The sequence below is a fragment of the Lolium perenne genome, chromosome 6, assembly GCF_019359855.2.
Source record: "Lolium perenne isolate Kyuss_39 chromosome 6, Kyuss_2.0, whole genome shotgun sequence".
Classification (NCBI taxonomy): domain Eukaryota; kingdom Viridiplantae; phylum Streptophyta; class Magnoliopsida; order Poales; family Poaceae; genus Lolium; species Lolium perenne.
The window spans coordinates 227,754,695-227,772,395 of NC_067249.2; the positions used below are offsets into that span (position 1 = coordinate 227,754,695).

The following is a 17,701-nucleotide window of genomic DNA, read 5'->3' on the forward strand; positions in this document are numbered from 1 at the left end:
TGGTGACACCTGACATCCAGGGCACAACAACAGGGGCTCTGGGATGAGAATCTCTGTAAGACTCGGTGTACTTGTCTTTGAAGTTCAGTTTAGGCCGGTCATCCTGCAAAGCATGACGAGAAGCAGGGCAATGGATATTTCAGATATCATCTTAACAGAATATATACAATTAACATTGTTCAGCAGTTTAAATTAATAATTTGGCATACAGAAGTATAGAACAAAGCCTCATACGAAGATAAACATTACAGTGGGAGTGCATATCAAGGTCAATCTGATTTGTTCAACAACCACATAGTGAGTGCAGCGATTGAACCTAACTCCTCCAAATAATCATGTGGTTACAAACAAGATTTGCGCTATAACCAATACAACATGATAAGAGAAATGGCTGTTACAGGAACTGGAGTTTTGACAATTTTACAATACAGAAAGAGCAACTCAATAGTTCAACATAAAGCTACATGTAAAATACAACCATACATCCACACACTTCTATAGCATATAACATGTTTTGTGTGGATGGATTTATATTTAGTCCCATCAATGATGTACCACAAACTACTCCAATGTACCATCTAAATCATTACTGAAACTAGCTCAAAAGTTCAACACAATGAAAAATTTGGCTAAAAAGAAAATAAAATACACTTGGAAGTGTACAGGCTTTAGTGAGCTGGAGTAGTGCAGAGGACTAAAACTTCCAAGAATTATAGGCCATAACATACACGCACTGAACAGAAAATTATCCAATTTCACATAAGCATTATAAGAGAACTAAGGTGACAAACCAAAAACTCAGATAATTATAACACTTGTACAAAACAAATATGGTTAAAGATGCAAATAAGGGCAAAAGATTGAATGGTAAGGTAGACTCGCAGAACAAGCAGGCATACCTGTTTCAACCAACACTCCTGATGTTTATGCTCATATTTGTCTGGTGAATAGCAACCAAATTCTGACGGGCAATAAACCCATATGTTGCACTTCATTTCACCTGGCTTGGCATTCTTAGCCTGGTCTAGACATGCTTGACAACAATCAGCAGCAGATTCCTTGTGGTGCGTTAAGCCCCATTTCACAGCAGCGCCACCATAATCGGCATGTAGCTCAGCATTGCATTGTGGATTCAAAGGTGGACCTGCTATTATCTCTTCTTCTGCAACAATTCAATCTCTTTGAGCAATTCAAATACTACTCTGTAACTATAAACCTAACCAAAATGGCCAGACTTGACACCACTTATGTGTTGGGCTTTATAAAACATGATTAAAATATATACAATGCTAGAGAAATAACCTTCTGGTTCATTCTCAGGTTTGTCATCATGTTCGGTGTGTGGGACTTCTACTGGTATCCAAAGACCAATATCCTCCAATAGCGCATGCCAGTTGAACTCCAGGCTTCGCTTTAACATTCCTAGAGAAGGTTGAACCCCAGTATAACAATTGAGAAAGGAAAAAAATAATCACTTTGGACGCACCGAAGAGGTACCAAATCACTCGAAAATAGATCACAAATGTAGAAGTAGCTTTTAACAGTAAAGCTCACATACGTGCTTCTTCAATGGAGAGGCCCAATTTTGACGTATTCTGAATAGACGCACTTTTGGTATCTTTTAGCGTCTCAACACGCCATGTTTCCAGAGCTTCTGTCAGATATCGAAAAAAGAAACATAAGCAGTTCAACATCGCAAACCAAGACAACTTAACTTAATCAAAGAAAAGCTGCTCTTAACAAAGTAAAAAAAATGAAGATCATGTATGCAGCAAATGCAAGTAATGAACAGCAAAAACATTACTCCGTGTTTTACTTTTAGTTATAATAATTAGCAAGTCACACAAAACAAAACTGAAAAAAATGCAGGTGGCTGATACCATCAAGCAACCTACCAGCCCCCTCCCTAACCACGTGAATTGCACAGAACTCATATATCATTTTTGTACCAAACACATAAAACTGATAAGCGTAGGCTACAGATACAATTAAAGAATGCGGAACCACTACTAGGTTGATACACCGATTGACCATCCAAATTCCAAATGCAGAGAAGTAAAAGCATATAGCAAGAAGAGAGAATTGTCCCATGGAGATATAAACTTATAACACAGGTTACTGATGGTTCAGTTGTTTCAGTCAGGAGGGTTGCTCTTCCTGCTCATGGATAGAATGTATCTGGTTTTCAAATCCCACAATTCTAGCCTTTCTTAAAATATACAACAGTGCCAAAGTCAACTACAGAAACTGACATCAGCAAGAGAGCAGTTCTAATGCAACAACATCTGGCAAACTAGTCGAAATAAGCCCTCTGCTGAACACGTCAGATGGCATGCTTCGAAAATAGAGTCCTGTCGCAACCAAACCAGACAAGATATACATACAAGTCCAAATTAAGCACACGTACTACTATGGAATAGCCAGATTCCACATCCTACACTTAAGTCAGGAGCTCACTTCATTGCACACAAAAATAGCACTACTACGATACTACTCTGTTAATCTGAAACAAGATATGCAGGATACCTCGTTGCTGGATGACGCTGCTGTTATCCCCTAACTCGTGCAGCCGCCCCACGAGGTCATACGACACCTTCTGCTTCAGCTCCAGCGGCAGCTCCCTCCGCCTCTTCTCCTCCCTTGCGAAGACCTTCCGCAGCTTCTTCACCTAAATAGCTCGAGGATCAGATCGCAAGCCATACGAACTAGCACTATCAAATTCGGCAACGAGATGCTAGATTGGGTACCGCCTGCACGAGCTCGACGGGCTCCGCCTCGCGGCGAATCCGGATCGACTCCTCCACCCTCCGAATCTGCGCCTCCGTGTACCGCGCGACCTCGACCCGCTCGGGCGCGGGCGCGAAGGGGGAGGTGAGGGCGCGCAGCACGAGCAGCGCCGCGACGAGGTTGCCGATGCAGACGGCCACGGTGACGCGCCGGTACGAGAACCACCCCGCCGTCGCGCGGCCGCCGAACGAGGCCGCCCGCGCTATTCCCCTCGCCATGTAGCCGCCGCCATCCCTACCGCCGCCGGCGCGGCATTGCGGTCCGCGGCCGCCGATTCGCGAGCTCCTCGGCTCCTCGATCTCGAAGGAGCGCGCGCCGCGCGACCTAGATGCCGCCGCGCCGCGCTAGCCGGGTTTGCTACAGTGCCGGAAGGTTCTAGAATCTGGGTTGGGCGCGCCTTGCCTCTCGTTTCCGGAGGTAGGAACTTGTGGAGGAATTGGGGGGAGACGAGCATGGGAAGGTGGTGCGGTAAAGGTGGTAGGGATAAAGCATTTTCCTACTCGCTGACAGGTGGGCTCCAGCGTGGGACGGCGACATGGGCCCCACATGCCAGTGAGCGTATTGAGAGGACTACCGACAGCGTGTAGGTCAGGGTTTAGTGGAGCGGTTGCGAAGATTTGCTTTGGTCGGTGAGATCACAGTGGGTTAGTTAATGTAAGCCTTCCTACGTGGAGGTTTACCATTGGACTACATCAGAACATACTACCATGGCAGATTGTCATCATCCGCAAACAAGCCAGGATAGTTTAATTTAACTGCAAGCAAAGTGTTAGTGAATGGACCAGGCATCTGATTGATGAAACCGCTGGGGACTAATCAAGCTCACAATCAATCGTGGAGAAGTATTAACAAAGCAAAGCATAGGTATCATTTTCCACCAACAGATGCGGCAAAACGTGCCATTCATCGACCCCAGGAACCAACCAACTCAATCAGACTTATCAGGCCTACTTGCAACAGCCACCAGGCTGATCTTGATCTGTTTGCGCTGTAATCCCAGCAGCGAGGCTGAACTTCTTATAACACTCTAGTTCTTTACATGAACCTACTGACTTATGCCTAGATAAAAAATGTATGTTTGCATATAAGCTTAATGTAGCTTTGCAATTGGATTTAATGGAAGCAGAACTAGCCAAGAAAAAAATTGCAGGATCTGTTCGTCCAGCCAGCCAAGAACAGTTGATTGCTATATTCCCTGTTTAGCCGGGATTAACATTGTGTCAGTATTTCGACGCCATCTTCCGTGATCAGTAATGTGTGCTCAAACTGCGCTGACAAGCTCCCGTCTTCTGTCACCGCGGTCCAGTCGTCGGACCATATGGTAGCGTTTGTGCTGCCTATGGTTAACATCGGCTCTGATCACATGAACAGGCAAGCCAGTCTGTTAGACTATAAAAAGAACAAAAAGCCGCGTGCATCCCTTTGATGCAGAGGGTGGGGCTTCCCCATTTCAAAAAAAATGTTTCGAGGAACTGCAGTTATGATTTGTGAAGTAATCAAAGTTACTATGTGCCATTCTTATGTTTAGGTAACAGGCCTGCACATTCTTTCATCACTAGTTCATGACAGAAATAAGGACACCACTATGTGCGCATACTAGACAGTGGAAAAATGTATACCTATGGTAAATGTTTGGTTCAAAATCATGCGGCCCCTTTCATTGTTTCCTGCAAATTCCAGATGCGTTGGTCCATGGAAACTAGAAGCGCAATAGTGTTTAAGATAGCACCAAGTAAAACAAGCATGTTGAACTCACGGTAATGAAGCACCACAGGCTCAGCATGAAACACCTTTCCTACACCATGGCCGACAAACTGTTGAACTACACCGTACTTGAACTTGTCTGCATGGTCCCTTCAAAAATTGAGAACTTCAGTGAGGTAGTGCTCAGCTTGAAGAAATGACGAGGATATCCAATAAGCAGACTAATAATCAGACGTCTATGGAATGAATAAGGGTTCAATTAATTATGTAAAAACAAACTCCAACAGCAGTCTACCTCTGTCAGTGCATCACTGTACTGGGCACTGGTACAAAAAAAATCCAAATTCTAACAAACCAACTACAGTGCAACACAAACTAACATGGATAATGAGGAAAGTATGTTTAATACTCCCTCCATCCCATAAAGGATGTCTTAGATTTGTAGTAAATTTGGATATATAAGATACATATAGTTTAGTCAAGGACTAAATAAGTTATTACTTATCAGAAACAAGCAGCCATTCTTATATGTCCACTGTAATCAAAGTCCAAGAAAATGGGAATTATCAAGTTCTGTACTAGATGCAGAAGAGCCAAACAGCACCAATTTCTACAGTTTCCGCAGTTTTTATTTTAAATATAGAATCCCCTGGTTACAGAATCAACAGCTTGCAAAAAACTAATGAGAAAAATACAAGTCTGTATGTAAACTTCGTAATACAGCCTCTCCCTTTACTTACTGTATGGTTCTACCAATGCGGTTGATCTCCACCCCAGGAGCACAGATTGATATAGCCTTGTCAAGAGATTCTTTTGTTACCTGGTTGGAAAAAAGACATTCGATAAAACTTTGAACGAAATAATGCACAGAAAAAACCTTTAGCTTCTCTAAGAAAATTTTATGTGATCTTATTGCCATATGACTGGAAAATAGAAGTGTTTAGTACACTTATATAATTCAAAATACAAATGAATTATGTTCAGATTGCGCTGGTACATATCCTCAATTTTATAGCATATATGACTGCTTAAAGATGACCACTAATGCCAGCAAACAGAAGGAGTTCATGCTTTTGTGGACTCATGCATATTTAATGACAGAGAGTATTAAACAAATACTTTTATCGCAGAATTGAGATAACCTGGACTAATTTCTTTGCTTCATCATCAACCTCACCACAGAGAAATGTAGCAGATGTATCACCATGGTAACCCTGGAACCAAATATGCATTGAGCAGAAAAATGTAATGTATCAATATAGAGACCAAATAAAGCATCAGCATTTATTTTAATCGATATATACATAATGTATATCAACTGAATCTGCACATGAGAAGTTATAACTTCATGCCCAGCCTAGGTTTTATATTCTTTCGTATAGAAAAAGAGATGTGGGATGTTTGTTCACAACCATGCGAGAAATCGATAGAATAAAAGATCCTCTAGAAAATCATCAGAAAGGGTATCTACGAGAAATAAGAACTTCAGTTTCTTTCTTTATTTTTTTACTTTGTCTGTGAGAGAAGTATAGCGACTAAACACTAGTCAGTTCGGCAGATATATGGATTGTTCTAATATCCGTGGCTTACATTGAGATAGACAGTAACATCGATGTTGATGATATCGCCATCCTGCCGAAAAAAGATTAAATGTAAATTTCTTGGCATGTGTTCAAATTCATTGTCTCCAGATTCTGGATGGCTTACCTCAAGTGGACGAGAATCTGGTATCCCATGACAGATGCATTCATTCACTGAAGTGCAGACACTCTTTGGAAATCCACAATAACCAAGAGGTGATGGGTATGCCCCATTATCTATTATCATTTTGTGCACCGCTTTATCTATCTCATCAGTTGTGATGCCTGGCTGTAAATAAGAACAGATCAGTTTCTGATACTTGAGCCTTAGACCACCTTAGTGTACGGGAAGTTCGAGAAAGTGTACAGAAAATCAATTGTCATACTTCCTTAAGGGCTACATACAATTACTTCTGTGTTTTAGGTATATAACACAAGAAAAGTAAATGGCACGAAAAAATCTAATCACATGCCGGAGCACAGTAATGGAGGGGGAGCGAGGTCAGGCCCCCTTGACATGGAATAATTTTCAGCAGATGCAATACTTTAGATGAGAGAAGGCATTACTACTACTTGCCAAACTAAGCAAAAAAGGTGTCTAATGTGTGCATTGCCAGATGATCATTTGCTCGGTATGCTCTTTTCTCTTAACAAAGTAATGGAAGAATGGAATGAGGTTTCCCCTGTGAATGTAATGTTCCACCCATTAAAAAGAATAATCAGGTACTTATGGCAATAACAGCATTACTTTAACAAGTGTCCCGGCAAACTTCAAAACTTGTGCAGCCAGCTTTCCAGAAGCTCTCATGCATTCAATCCCCTTTTCATCATGTATTTCAGGTCCATTGTTCATGTGAGGTCTTTGACCGGAATTGAGATATGGAGGACGCTGTATATGATTGGGAATGCTTAGACGAGGAGACACTTTCCCAGGTCGTAGGCGTCTAGGGTTATTTTCCAGTGAGTCATCCCGACTTCTGTGGAAGTCCAAAAAAGAAAACTTCAAATGTGAATCTACATGTATGCTCCATACAATAGAAAAATATCAGATACCTACAAACGATGGACACAATCGACAGGAAGAGACCAATGCAACAGTATTCTCCATTATCTCTGATTCCACATGGTAAACTAAACGTATATAAGTAACATATGTAACAGGCACATCATATTGTATGCCATGTCATACAAGCATGTACGAGCAGAACAGCTTATACAGTACATACAGGGACAAACCTACATACGATCAGTAAAGTCCGGGAACAACAATACTTCAAATACTGTTTACATATAACTCTAATACAAGCATGAATTCACTTAGCATTTTATCCCCTGGAAGTGAAAGCACGGCAACAATAGGAATACTTCCAGAAAGTGACTATTCAAGCTGACTGCATCACTAGAACAAGAATATCCTACTACTGTGGGCAACAAAAAGTAGTTCCCTATCGGCCCTTAAGTTCCTCTACAGTTTTTGTTGCCATGTACTGGACACAGGGACAGGGAAGCAATATGCTGACATTTCCAGCTGTGGTTTCAATGTAGAATATGGGAATATATGTGTGCCTCCTAAATGTATAGGGCTGGTCAAGAATATGGGGAATATATGTGTACCTCCTAAATGTAGAGGGCTGGTCAAGAATATGGGGAATATATGTGTACCTCCTAAATAAGTAACCAAAATCAGGCCATTATGCGTTTATTGATGGGTCAAGTACTCAGTTGCATCCATATACAGGTACATGTTAATCCTAATGCTACTCATACCACTTGAAAATGACCACTCTATGTACCAAGGAAGAACAATTCGGGGCTAATTAACAGTTGTAATAATCCAACAAGCAGTGCAAGGAAACGGTTGCTTTGGAGCTCACCTCCGATTGAAGAGGGCATCCACCAAGTTGGAGAGCGTTCTCGTGGCCTGGCACGTCACCCGCCTGTGCGCTGCAAAAGGAGACCCGAGCCATCTCAGCAAAAAAAAAAATCACCCGCTGATGCGACGAGGCGCGGGAGGCGAGCAGCTGCGAGGCGTCCGGTGAGTGGGGACCGGCACGAACCTCTAGCTGGGGGGCCGGTGCGGAGGAGCGTCCTGGCGGAGAGGGCGCCGAGGCGGTCGGCGAGGAGGGTGGAGAGGAGGCGCGGCGACGACGGGCTCGCCATGGGAGCTCGCCGCAGGCTCTCGAGCGGGATATGAGAAGGGGAACGGAAGAAGAGGTGTGGCTGGGCGTGCGTGGTTTTATGCGGCGCGGCGAGACTCGCGGCTCAGCTCGGCTTATTCGGCTCGACCCGAGTCGAACGGATCGAGCTCCAGCCGTTTGTCCAGCTCGAGCCGAAACTTTTCTTGACCCCCAATTTTCCTTGACATATTTAGCCGACCCGCTATCCCTTCTTCCATCTCCCCAGCGCCGCCGCCGCCGCCGCCGCCACATCGCCCGTCTCCCTCGTTCCCCTGCGCCGCCCTGAACCTAGTCGGAGACCGCTCCGACCGGCGCCATGGCGACGAGGGACGTGGAGGCGGGCCTCCTCGCGCACCTCAGCACGAACGCCGAGATCGCGGACTCCCGCTCCTTCGCCTCCTCCCTCGGCGTCCCGCACAAGGAGCTCGAGGACGTCATCAAGAGCCTCGCCGCCTTCCGCATCGTCCAGAGCGCGGTACTCCCCTCCCCAATCCCCCGAATTCATCTATCCCAGTAGTACTGACGACGAGCTCGCCCTCGCCTTCCCGCAGGACATCACCAAGGAGACGTGGGTGCTCACGGACGAGGCCAGGGGGTACGCCGCCAGGGGCTCCCCCGAGGTGCAGCTCGTCGCCGCCATCCCGCCCGAGGGTGCCTCCAAGGCCGCGCTCAAGGTGATTTCTCTCTCCCTCTCTCTATCTGCTTTAGCTGTTCAATTGGAGTCAACAAGGGTTTGGGTTTAGGTGCTCGATTGGAGTCAAGGGTTTAGACTCTGGGGAATGCTGATGTTTAGAGTGATGCAACTGCAGGAGAAATTGGGGGACGTGGTCTTCGACATTGGGATGAAGGCAGCCGCCAGGAACAAGTGGATTGGCTTCCAGAAGGGGAATAAAGACCTCGTCCTGCGAATGGTGCGTTGTTCAGCTCGGTTTATGTCATGTATCCAGACAAGTATAGATTTTAGCCCATGTTGTCTCATCGTATTCAGAGAGATAGAGTCCACTTCAGCAGGTTGCCATGTCGTTGGCTGGTCATAGTTCAACTCTTTCAAAGTGCTATAATTAGTTCTGTGTTCCGTAAAGCTCTCTCGGCAGTGCTTTCATCTATCGTCAAGATTTTATCCCTGGGCATGACACCTGATAATTTCTTATTTGTTTCATTCAGGTTGAGGACACCAAGGATGAGTTGCAAGAGCAGCTTAGGAGGCTGGAGAACGGGGAGGTTTGTGTTGCTTATTGCTCGTCATTCGTCACATGTTTTGCACTTGCATTTGAACCATTTACTCAACTGTGTAGTGGCACAGCGCAGATAGCTGTTAGGTACAATAGATAGTGTATCAAGTTTTCTTTTTGATCCTTATCAGTTATCACTGCATCAGAGCCTTTTACCTCTGACAAGATTGGTAGTACTTATTAATCTGTTACTGTATTGCAGTACACTGCTCCCTACCATTTTAATGTGGATTCTTTATCTCCCTTTAAGAAAAAAACATTTTTATGTAGGGTGTTGCTAACAAAGTGATCGATGATTTGAAGAAAAGAAAGCTTGTAACAAAGGAGTAAGTGCTTCTTTTTGCCGTTTGTGTAGTCAAGATTACTTGGGCTCTTAGACACTATAGTTGTTCTACATTGCTGAGACATGTTGGAGAATCAATAGATTCCTTGATTGGCACTGCAAAATCATGTTTGCTCGGAAAACCAGGACACAAAAGAGGGGAAATGCCATGCTTCCTATTGGAAGTCAGCAGACCTCACTATCTGTCTTTTTGTTGCTCTTTAAGTGCAAACATGATATTCCATACCAGCGATCTCCAAATTTCAGAAGAATACTTTTTAATTTGTTATATGTGTGTTCTAGCAAATTACGATGCGTCCTCACATTCATAAGAAATTTATTGAATACAGCGTGTCAATAACTGCCAACCAAATGTGGTGTCACATAGTAGTCATTTTTACCTTATAATAGAAGTAAATTTTGCCTAATCTTTGCACCTGCTTTACTGTTTTCAGGAAAACAATTTGGTATTCACTAAAGAAAGGACCTGAGTTTGTTTTAAAGAGAAAAACTTTGGCAACTGATGTGACACGAGAACATCTCAAGAGGTAATTTGATGCTTCTTCTCTCAAGAGGACTATGATCTGGCTATTATCCTTTTCTCTTCCAAAGAAGCCAGCTGTACTTATACTATCTGTCATGGGCTCCATGCAACAACATTTTGCCAGAGTTGAACTGTTTCATGTATATTATGTATACCCCAATACCCCATACACTTATTGTCGTGCTAATTGAATTTTTTAAACTACTGTGTTTTTTTCTTTCCTGAAGTGGTGACTGGAAGGATCTGGAATTTAAAGATTATAATTATGGAGCTCTGGGACAACCTATTCCGACAGGATATGTGAACCCGTTGTTAGAGGTAGTTTTTTTTTTTTTACAGTTGCTCAATTTTTTCATACAGCTTTTGTGATAAAGTGTATAACCCAAAGTTGTTATTTGGTGGACTTGCGTCAGGTCCGAGAGAGCATCCAAAACATTTTCATCGAGATGGGGTAAACAAAAATCATCTTTTCGTGATATTTGCAATTAGAAAACCATATTTGGAAAATGAATTAATTCATTTTATTGATGTAACAGATTCATTGAGATGCCGACAAACATGTTTGTAGAGAGCAGGTGCGTTCCAATGTTTTTACTACACAAAAGTAACCATAGGCTGTGCCTAAACTCCACTGGTCCTATTTCAAATGATAAAATGCCATGTTATATAAAATAAGACAATGTATTGTTATTTTTACACACTACTTGTGGTCAGTACTTGTAAGTAGATCTCCACAATGAAAGTTATTTCAGGTGTAATAGATTGGAGACAACACCATCTGACAACTTAAAGATAATGTAGCGTATTGAGCCTATCATTATTTCCTGTATAAGATTCCATATATATCTAACATTGTCCTTGGTTTCTGTTCCTTTGGTAGCTTCTGGAATTTTGATGCACTGTTCCAGCCACAACAGCATCCTGCTCGGGATTCACATGATACATTTTTCCTCAAAGGTAAAAGTTCTGTGAATCTGTTTAGTCATCAGTTTGATTGAAACATATTTGATTGATTGTGTTTTTTTTTTGCAGCCCCTTCTACAACAACACAATTACCTAATGACTATCTTGAGAAAGTAAAGCAAATCCATCAGTCTGGTGGTTATGGCTCCAAAGGGTAATGTTGTAGGCTCCGTTTGGATGTTTGTATTGGCAGGCTTGGCATTGCATTCGGTGCAATATCAATATCCTTTGACATTCGCATTGAGATCAATACCAATATTTCTGTTTGGATGTTTAGATATTTGGTACCTAGAATTGATATCTTAGTTGAATGCCAAATCCTGTTTGGATGGTCAAAGTAATGTATTGGATTTGTATGAGGGTATGATCATGGTACATGTTTGAAAAAGAGCTTGTGTAACTCTTGAATAGATTGGAATGATTATATGACATAATAACAATTAATAAAAGGCAAAGAAAATAAATTTGATGCAATTTAACATTCAAATTCAACACCAAAGATCTAGAATAGATGCATCAGCTAGCTTGTTTCAAAAAATAAATTTGCAAACATCTAGCTAGCAGTAAACAACACCAACCAGCGTTGGTCAAAAAGAAATTTGGCACACACAGAAGAACGCATCTAGCAAAACTTCAGCTAGCAAGGGGATGCTAGACGAGCTCAACGAGTTTGGCCGGCAGCACGCGCTCATCACCAGCAACACCTAACAAGGGGACACGTCAAACATGATTGGAGGCGGCGCTGACCCACGGTTAGATCTGGGTGAAGATGGGGGACCTGCAGGGTGCAGATTCGTGAGATGCGGCAGCGGAAATGGGCGGGGGAAGGTTGGGCGAGGTGCAGGGAAGGGCTCTAGAGGACGGCGGAGGACCAAGAGAAGGAATCCCGCGGATTCGGACCTGCTCCGCCGCTCGATTTGGTTTGTGCGGCCTCGTCGTTAGGTTACGGTCGGGTTGGGGAAGAAGAAGGCTCTTCATTTGGGAGGGCTTGCGCGTAGTGTTAATCGGGCCAGTCAATATTGAGCCCGAATGCCAAGGAGAGCCAAACGCTCTAATTTGAGTTATTCGGGTTGTGAATACCCCAATACCCAATGCCTAGGCCCAATACAAACATCCAAACACTGCCGTAGTGTTTTTGTTGCAATTTAGCCAGAGAGTTTATATTTTGAGGTTGTTGTCTGCAGATATGGTTATGATTGGAAGCGAGATGAAGCAGAGAAAAATCTGCTTCGTACTCACACGACTGCGGTTTCCGCAAGGATGCTATACAAGATAGCACAGGAGGTATAGCAATTAAGTGATGCTTATTTTATCTCTTTCTAGTTCCCTGTAACTTATATTGTGTTAGTTTCACTAAATTTGTGGAGGTGATATCAATTTGCCATTTCTGTTCTGTTGAATGATTCTTGAGATATTTTATCTTTGATAAACCACCATGGATTGTTCAGAAACCTTTTGCTCCAAAGAGATACTATTCCATTGATCGTGTTTTCCGAAATGAAGCTGTGGACCGAACTCATCTTGCGGAATTCCACCAGATAGAAGGTAACCATGATCTTCTTTCTTGCCTATGACATCACACATTAACCTTATAGCTAGAAGTTACTTACAATGCTTCTTATTGCAGGTCTTATTTGTGATTATGGTTTGACGCTTGGTGATCTGAAAGGTGTATTGGAAGATTTCTTCTCGAGACTAGGTGCTAAACCAAATCCATTGTCTTTTTATATAATACTTATTTATGGATCTTGCTGTTAAATTGATAAAAACTACTGTGCGTTGTTCAACTATTCCAAGAACATTTATTTTCCACGCCGATCTGCGAAGTATTCGATAGGTTGGCTTCTACGGGTGTAGTATAATCAAGATGGGTAGTTTAGATTGTGATATAAACTCTACAAGAGAATGGAGGACATATTACATGCGTCTTAAACAAGCTTTAAATAATGCAAAATAGGGACTTTGTCCTCTGCCATTTGGTGATAACAGTTGCTTGGAGATGCTTTGTTCTTGTGCTCTTCTTGCCTTGAACTTGAGTAATGCTGCATTACTGGAGGATGCCCCTCTTAAATTTATCATGTTGTAGTAATACAACAATGCTTTTTAAGTAGGAAGAAGACAAGAGAAATGTGTATTGGGATCTTTATCTTGTGAACCATCTGTCCATCTCTATTTGGATTATGTATTCCAAAGATAGATTTTGTATTCATGTTGCGTAGTGCCAATAAGTTCTTACTGTGAGGCATTCATGCATATCCAGCTGTAGAATTTGTATCCAACAAACTGTCTGCTGTATACTGATAACTGTCTTCTGTATGCTGGTATTCTTGCTTGTCCTGTATCTGCTATATCTGCTACTCTTTATGCACAGAGATCTAAGATTGCTTCATCTCCTTTTCTGATTCTTAGGCATGTCACAGCTGCGTTTCAAACCTGCCTACAATCCATACACTGAACCAAGCATGGAAATTTTCAGGTCAGAACACCTTGTTTTGCTGTTATTTTCATGATTATTGTGATGCCATAAATCAACGTTGTGTTTCCGTTTTCAGCTACCACGATGGTTTGAAGAAATGGGTGGAAATTGGCAACTCAGGCATGTTCAGACCTGAAATGTTACTTCCCATGGGACTGCCAGAGGGTGTTAATGTCATTGCATGGGGTCTTTCACTTGAAAGGTAATACTAGCATATTCTCCATATTAATGATTCCTTATGTGCATGTGCCTGTTAAACTTTAGGTATTTTTCCCGAAATCTTTGTCTTACAAATCCCTGTATTGCCTAATGTCCTGAGTTTAAGTACTGCTCAAACTAATGTTCCAAGAAATCTTGCTTTACCTATCAAATTGTAAGAATTCTATGCTTACGACATGTTGCTGCTTAATCCAGGCCAACCATGATTCTCTATGGCATCGACAACATTCGTGACCTCTTTGGACCGAAGGTATTCTGCTATTAACTTGTTCCTGCTATTTCGAGCCCGTGCTAATATTCTGATCTTTCCAGGTTGATTTCAATCTCATTAAGAGCAGTCCGATGTGCCGCTTGGGGATGTAGTAGCCTGGTTATGGTTAAACTTAGTTGGAGGTGACATACTTGTTGAGAGTTGATCAGATTGTAAAAGCGAAAGGATTTTTTTTATGTTTTACCTTTCAAAATCAAGCCTACCCTAAGTTGCTTGGGAAAAAGGCTTTGATGTTGTTGTTGTTTTACCTTTCAGAATTAGTGCATGTGCATTTAAGAGAAGAAATGCAAAATCATATGTAGCATTGTATTATTTGAGGTGTCTATGCTCGATGTTACTGTCTCACTTTCAGTGGTCTCCAGTCTCGTACTTTTGGTTCCCTTCTGTTTAACAAGGTCGACTACTCGACTGTCACACAGCCATAGGCGAACACACGTCCACACGGTTGGAAAAAATATATCTAAGGGCTCCAGTGTCACTTCTGGGAATGGCCTACGTGTTGACCTTTTGCTTGTTTCTATGTCTTGTGGCTATGAGATGGACGAGTTTTTAGGTGCATTGTACTCCCCAACCAGTGTAAGTGTCGACCTTTTGTTCGTTGGTGGAATAACTAAGCCCAAATATGCCAGTGTTTTGTGAGGGTTTGCTGCGAAATTATGAATTGACAGAGCAAGAATGTTGTTTTGAACAAGGGAATTTATAGAAATTGAGTGTCTGATGCATTGTGCTCTCAACGAGTTTACACTTTTTGTTTGATTTCTATGATTATTTGTAGAAATGATTTTCGGTGTTGTTTTGAACAAAAACATCACCCCTTGTGTAAAAAATAATTGGGACCAACAGAAAAAGTCACAAAAATTGTCCATTACTTTGGTTTCCCAGAGTTAGTTGATCTTGTTCGCAGTAAATAAGGATCGTGGCGTAAACTGTGGATCAATTTGATGTAAGCATGACTATTTTTTCTTTCACTCGGTCCATGTAGAGCGCCGTCTGACCCGCACATCGGACTCGCACGCCTCCAACTTTTCCTAGGGAGAGTGCGGAGCGGTCCATGTATCCTGTTTCACCGGCAACTGCTTCCCCGCCGTCTCCTCCCCCTACTACGTACTGAATACTGAAGGGTAAGATTCAGTTTCTTTCCTCCGTTTCATTTCGACCTGTATCCATGGATTGTAACTCATCGTCGATCCTAATTTCAGGGTCGCATCACCTACGGACGGCAAGGCGCAGCCGCAGTTTGCAGACGCGGTATCCATGGTGCTCGACAACGACGACCTCCTCCTGGAGATCATGATCCGCCTCGGCCTCCCCACGAACATCGTCCGCGCCATCCTGGTCTGCAAGCGCTGGTTCTTGGTCGCCTCCGACCCCCTCTTCCTCCGCTGGTTCCGCCTCTTCCACCCGCCCCGCCTCCTCGGCTTCTACGTCGCCACGAGGTCAGCGACCAGCCCCGCGCTGCTCCGCCCGCGCTTCGTCCCCATGCCGCCTGATCAGCTGCCGCAGGAGCTCGCGGCCGCCGTCCGCATGGCCGAGAGCTACAGCTTGGACGCCTACGACGAGGACATGACGTGCATCTATGACCTCCAGAACGACACCATGCTCGTCAGCGGCTTCTCTGGCAACCATACTGACGGGAAGAGATGCGCGATCGAAGTGCACTGGCCGATGAGCCCTCACCGAGGAGTAGTCGCCCTCCCGGTGATCCCGTACGACCAGTTCGACGGCACGTCGGGCACCGCCGCCCACTTCCTCATGAAAGACGAAGGCGGCCGCAACAGGCTCGCCTACATATGGCTGTCCATGGGGTTACTCTTCAAAGGAAAGGGCGAATATTCCCTGAAATACAAGGCGCACATATACGTGCTGCAAGAGGACGGCCAGTGGCGCTTCCGTTCATCGGCCGCGGCGGTGCTCCCTCCTCCCAAGTCGAATTCGAGACCTCTGCTGGTCGGCACCAAGATCTATCTGGAGCACACTACCAGCATCGTCGCGCTCGATCTGAAAACCTCAAGCTTCTCCACGATCCCTCTCCCGGAAGGAATGGAGCGATACAATTACGAAGATATGATTCTGTCGGCGGCCTATGACTCAGGGATTTTTCTCATCCATCTTGATGTGGACCTCAAGCTTTGTATCTGGCTCCACAATGGGAATTGGCACCTTCTTGATGTCGTTAACTTGCCCGAAATGTTTGAAACTTTGGGGATGACAGGTTGGACAGCCGATAATGAGCCTGCTACTCTTTTGCAAACAACTCAGATGGGGGATTTCCTTGAGTTTGTGTTCCTCAAGTTGGGACAATGTGCACTCTGCTACGATACTAGACGCAGGGTGCTGCGTAAGGTGTATGAGGTGACACAAGAGGATCAAACTCTAGAGCATCTCCATCCTTTTATGATGACATGGCCTCCAAAATTCCCTGCACTCAAGGGTGATTGTCTTGCAAGGTTTGCCCTGAACTAGGATGATATTACCGAAATATTATATGTGGCTTCTATTAATAGTTTGATGCATCATTGCTTATCTGTGGTTGAAACTTGTGGTTTTGATCAAGGCATTATCATAAAATGTTCTATATAGTACAACTGTGAAATATTCATATGATTGTTTGCACGGATCATCCTACATTCATCTTATGGTACTGTTTCATCTCATCTACCGTTGATTTTTTGGTAGTACAACTGTGAAATATGTATATGATTGTTTGTTCCATAGCATATCTTAATAATTTTATTCAAACAACATACTGATGGATAAACTGTAAGCATACTTTTTTTTCTGTTCTGGACATTATGTCCGTGTAATCTATAAGCTTGAAGTTGTGCATCATTTTGATTACTTTCGTACCTTCTCTTTTGTCTTTGACTATGTTCATATGGCTGATAACCATTTTGCTGATTCCTTTCCTTTTTATCCCACTCCAAATAGAAATGGCAGCTGAAGAGCAAGGATGGCACCATGCGTTTCATGGTATCTGTGTTAGTGGCAAGGGCGCCCGTGGCTTCACGGAGGAGTAGTGAGTTAAGTCCAATGTTGCATTACTGCCTAGACCTAGTTTTGACATGTTATTGCTATCTTTACTTTTTATTTAAAACATATAAATGGAAAAGGGACTGCCGTGTTGGAATAGTTTCCTTAAAAGTTTGAATGGGATTACTTTTTTTTTGTTCATTCTTAGAAGTCTGTAACCCTTTTTTAGCTTCAGCAACGGAATTCTTTTTAGCAAATAATTGCTATTGTGCTTTTTGGCTCTTTACTGTCAAATTTTAGTATTTGTGATACTTCTCATTGTCAAAATTCTTATAGTGTCTTCAATGCTTAAAACCCTTTTGTTGTTGGAACGCGTGGGGTGAGGGGACAAGAGCTATGTCATGGGAGAAAGTGGATGGAGAGCACCGCCGCCGCACCACCATAGAGGAGGAGGAG

At 43.2% G+C, this 17,701-nt stretch overlaps 4 protein-coding genes and 1 long non-coding RNA gene across 5 annotated transcripts in view; 2 read left to right on the forward strand and 3 right to left on the reverse strand.

Annotated features, from left to right (window-relative positions):
• Positions 1 to 3,226, reverse strand: part of LOC127305900 (uncharacterized) — a 3,508-nt gene extending 282 nt beyond the window's left edge. The window contains exons 1-6 of the mRNA XM_051336501.2: positions 2,748 to 3,226; positions 2,527 to 2,668; positions 1,559 to 1,654; positions 1,303 to 1,422; positions 900 to 1,162; positions 1 to 103 (exon numbers count right to left, since the gene is read on the reverse strand). The exon at positions 1 to 103 is cut by the window's left edge and continues 282 nt beyond it. Of these exons, the coding sequence (XP_051192461.1) occupies positions 1 to 103; positions 900 to 1,162; positions 1,303 to 1,422; positions 1,559 to 1,654; positions 2,527 to 2,668; positions 2,748 to 3,005 (982 nt within the window). The 5' untranslated portion in view covers positions 3,006 to 3,226. The remainder of the gene's footprint in view (positions 104 to 899; positions 1,163 to 1,302; positions 1,423 to 1,558; positions 1,655 to 2,526; positions 2,669 to 2,747) is intronic.
• Positions 3,227 to 3,600: 374 nt separating this feature from the next.
• On the reverse strand, positions 3,601 to 8,290 carry LOC127305899 (methionine aminopeptidase 1D, chloroplastic/mitochondrial). Its single transcript, XM_051336500.2, has 10 exons — positions 8,129 to 8,290; positions 7,946 to 8,015; positions 6,820 to 7,048; positions 6,199 to 6,360; positions 6,082 to 6,123; positions 5,634 to 5,705; positions 5,232 to 5,311; positions 4,544 to 4,641; positions 4,407 to 4,454; positions 3,601 to 4,142 (listed from the first exon to the last, which is right to left on the reverse strand). Exons 1-10 carry the CDS (start codon positions 8,229 to 8,231, stop codon positions 3,997 to 3,999), a joined length of 1,050 nt encoding a protein of 349 aa, XP_051192460.1. The 5' UTR covers positions 8,232 to 8,290; the 3' UTR covers positions 3,601 to 3,996.
• Positions 8,291 to 8,509: 219 nt separating this feature from the next.
• On the forward strand, positions 8,510 to 14,620 carry LOC127305901 (phenylalanine--tRNA ligase alpha subunit, cytoplasmic). The gene is made up of 18 exons (XM_051336502.2): positions 8,510 to 8,723; positions 8,800 to 8,922; positions 9,058 to 9,159; positions 9,413 to 9,469; positions 9,751 to 9,806; positions 10,258 to 10,350; positions 10,574 to 10,664; positions 10,760 to 10,797; positions 10,883 to 10,921; positions 11,227 to 11,303; positions 11,379 to 11,463; positions 12,494 to 12,593; positions 12,758 to 12,854; positions 12,937 to 13,008; positions 13,719 to 13,785; positions 13,862 to 13,987; positions 14,200 to 14,254; positions 14,317 to 14,620. The coding sequence occupies exons 1-18, from the start codon at positions 8,565 to 8,567 to the stop codon at positions 14,365 to 14,367; spliced, it is 1,488 nt and encodes a 495-aa protein (XP_051192462.1). The 5' UTR covers positions 8,510 to 8,564; the 3' UTR covers positions 14,368 to 14,620.
• On the reverse strand, positions 11,813 to 12,273 carry LOC139832909 (uncharacterized). Its single transcript, XR_011747739.1, has 2 exons — positions 12,210 to 12,273; positions 11,813 to 12,087 (listed from the first exon to the last, which is right to left on the reverse strand). It is a non-coding gene; the product is annotated as an uncharacterized lncRNA (long non-coding RNA).
• Positions 14,621 to 15,326: 706 nt separating the features above from the next.
• LOC127309973 (uncharacterized) lies at positions 15,327 to 17,505 on the forward strand. The gene is made up of 3 exons (XM_051340681.1): positions 15,327 to 15,379; positions 15,475 to 16,722; positions 17,204 to 17,505. Exons 1-3 carry the CDS (start codon positions 15,327 to 15,329, stop codon positions 17,214 to 17,216), a joined length of 1,314 nt encoding a protein of 437 aa, XP_051196641.1. The 3' UTR covers positions 17,217 to 17,505.
• The last annotated feature ends 196 nt before the right edge of the window (positions 17,506 to 17,701 follow it).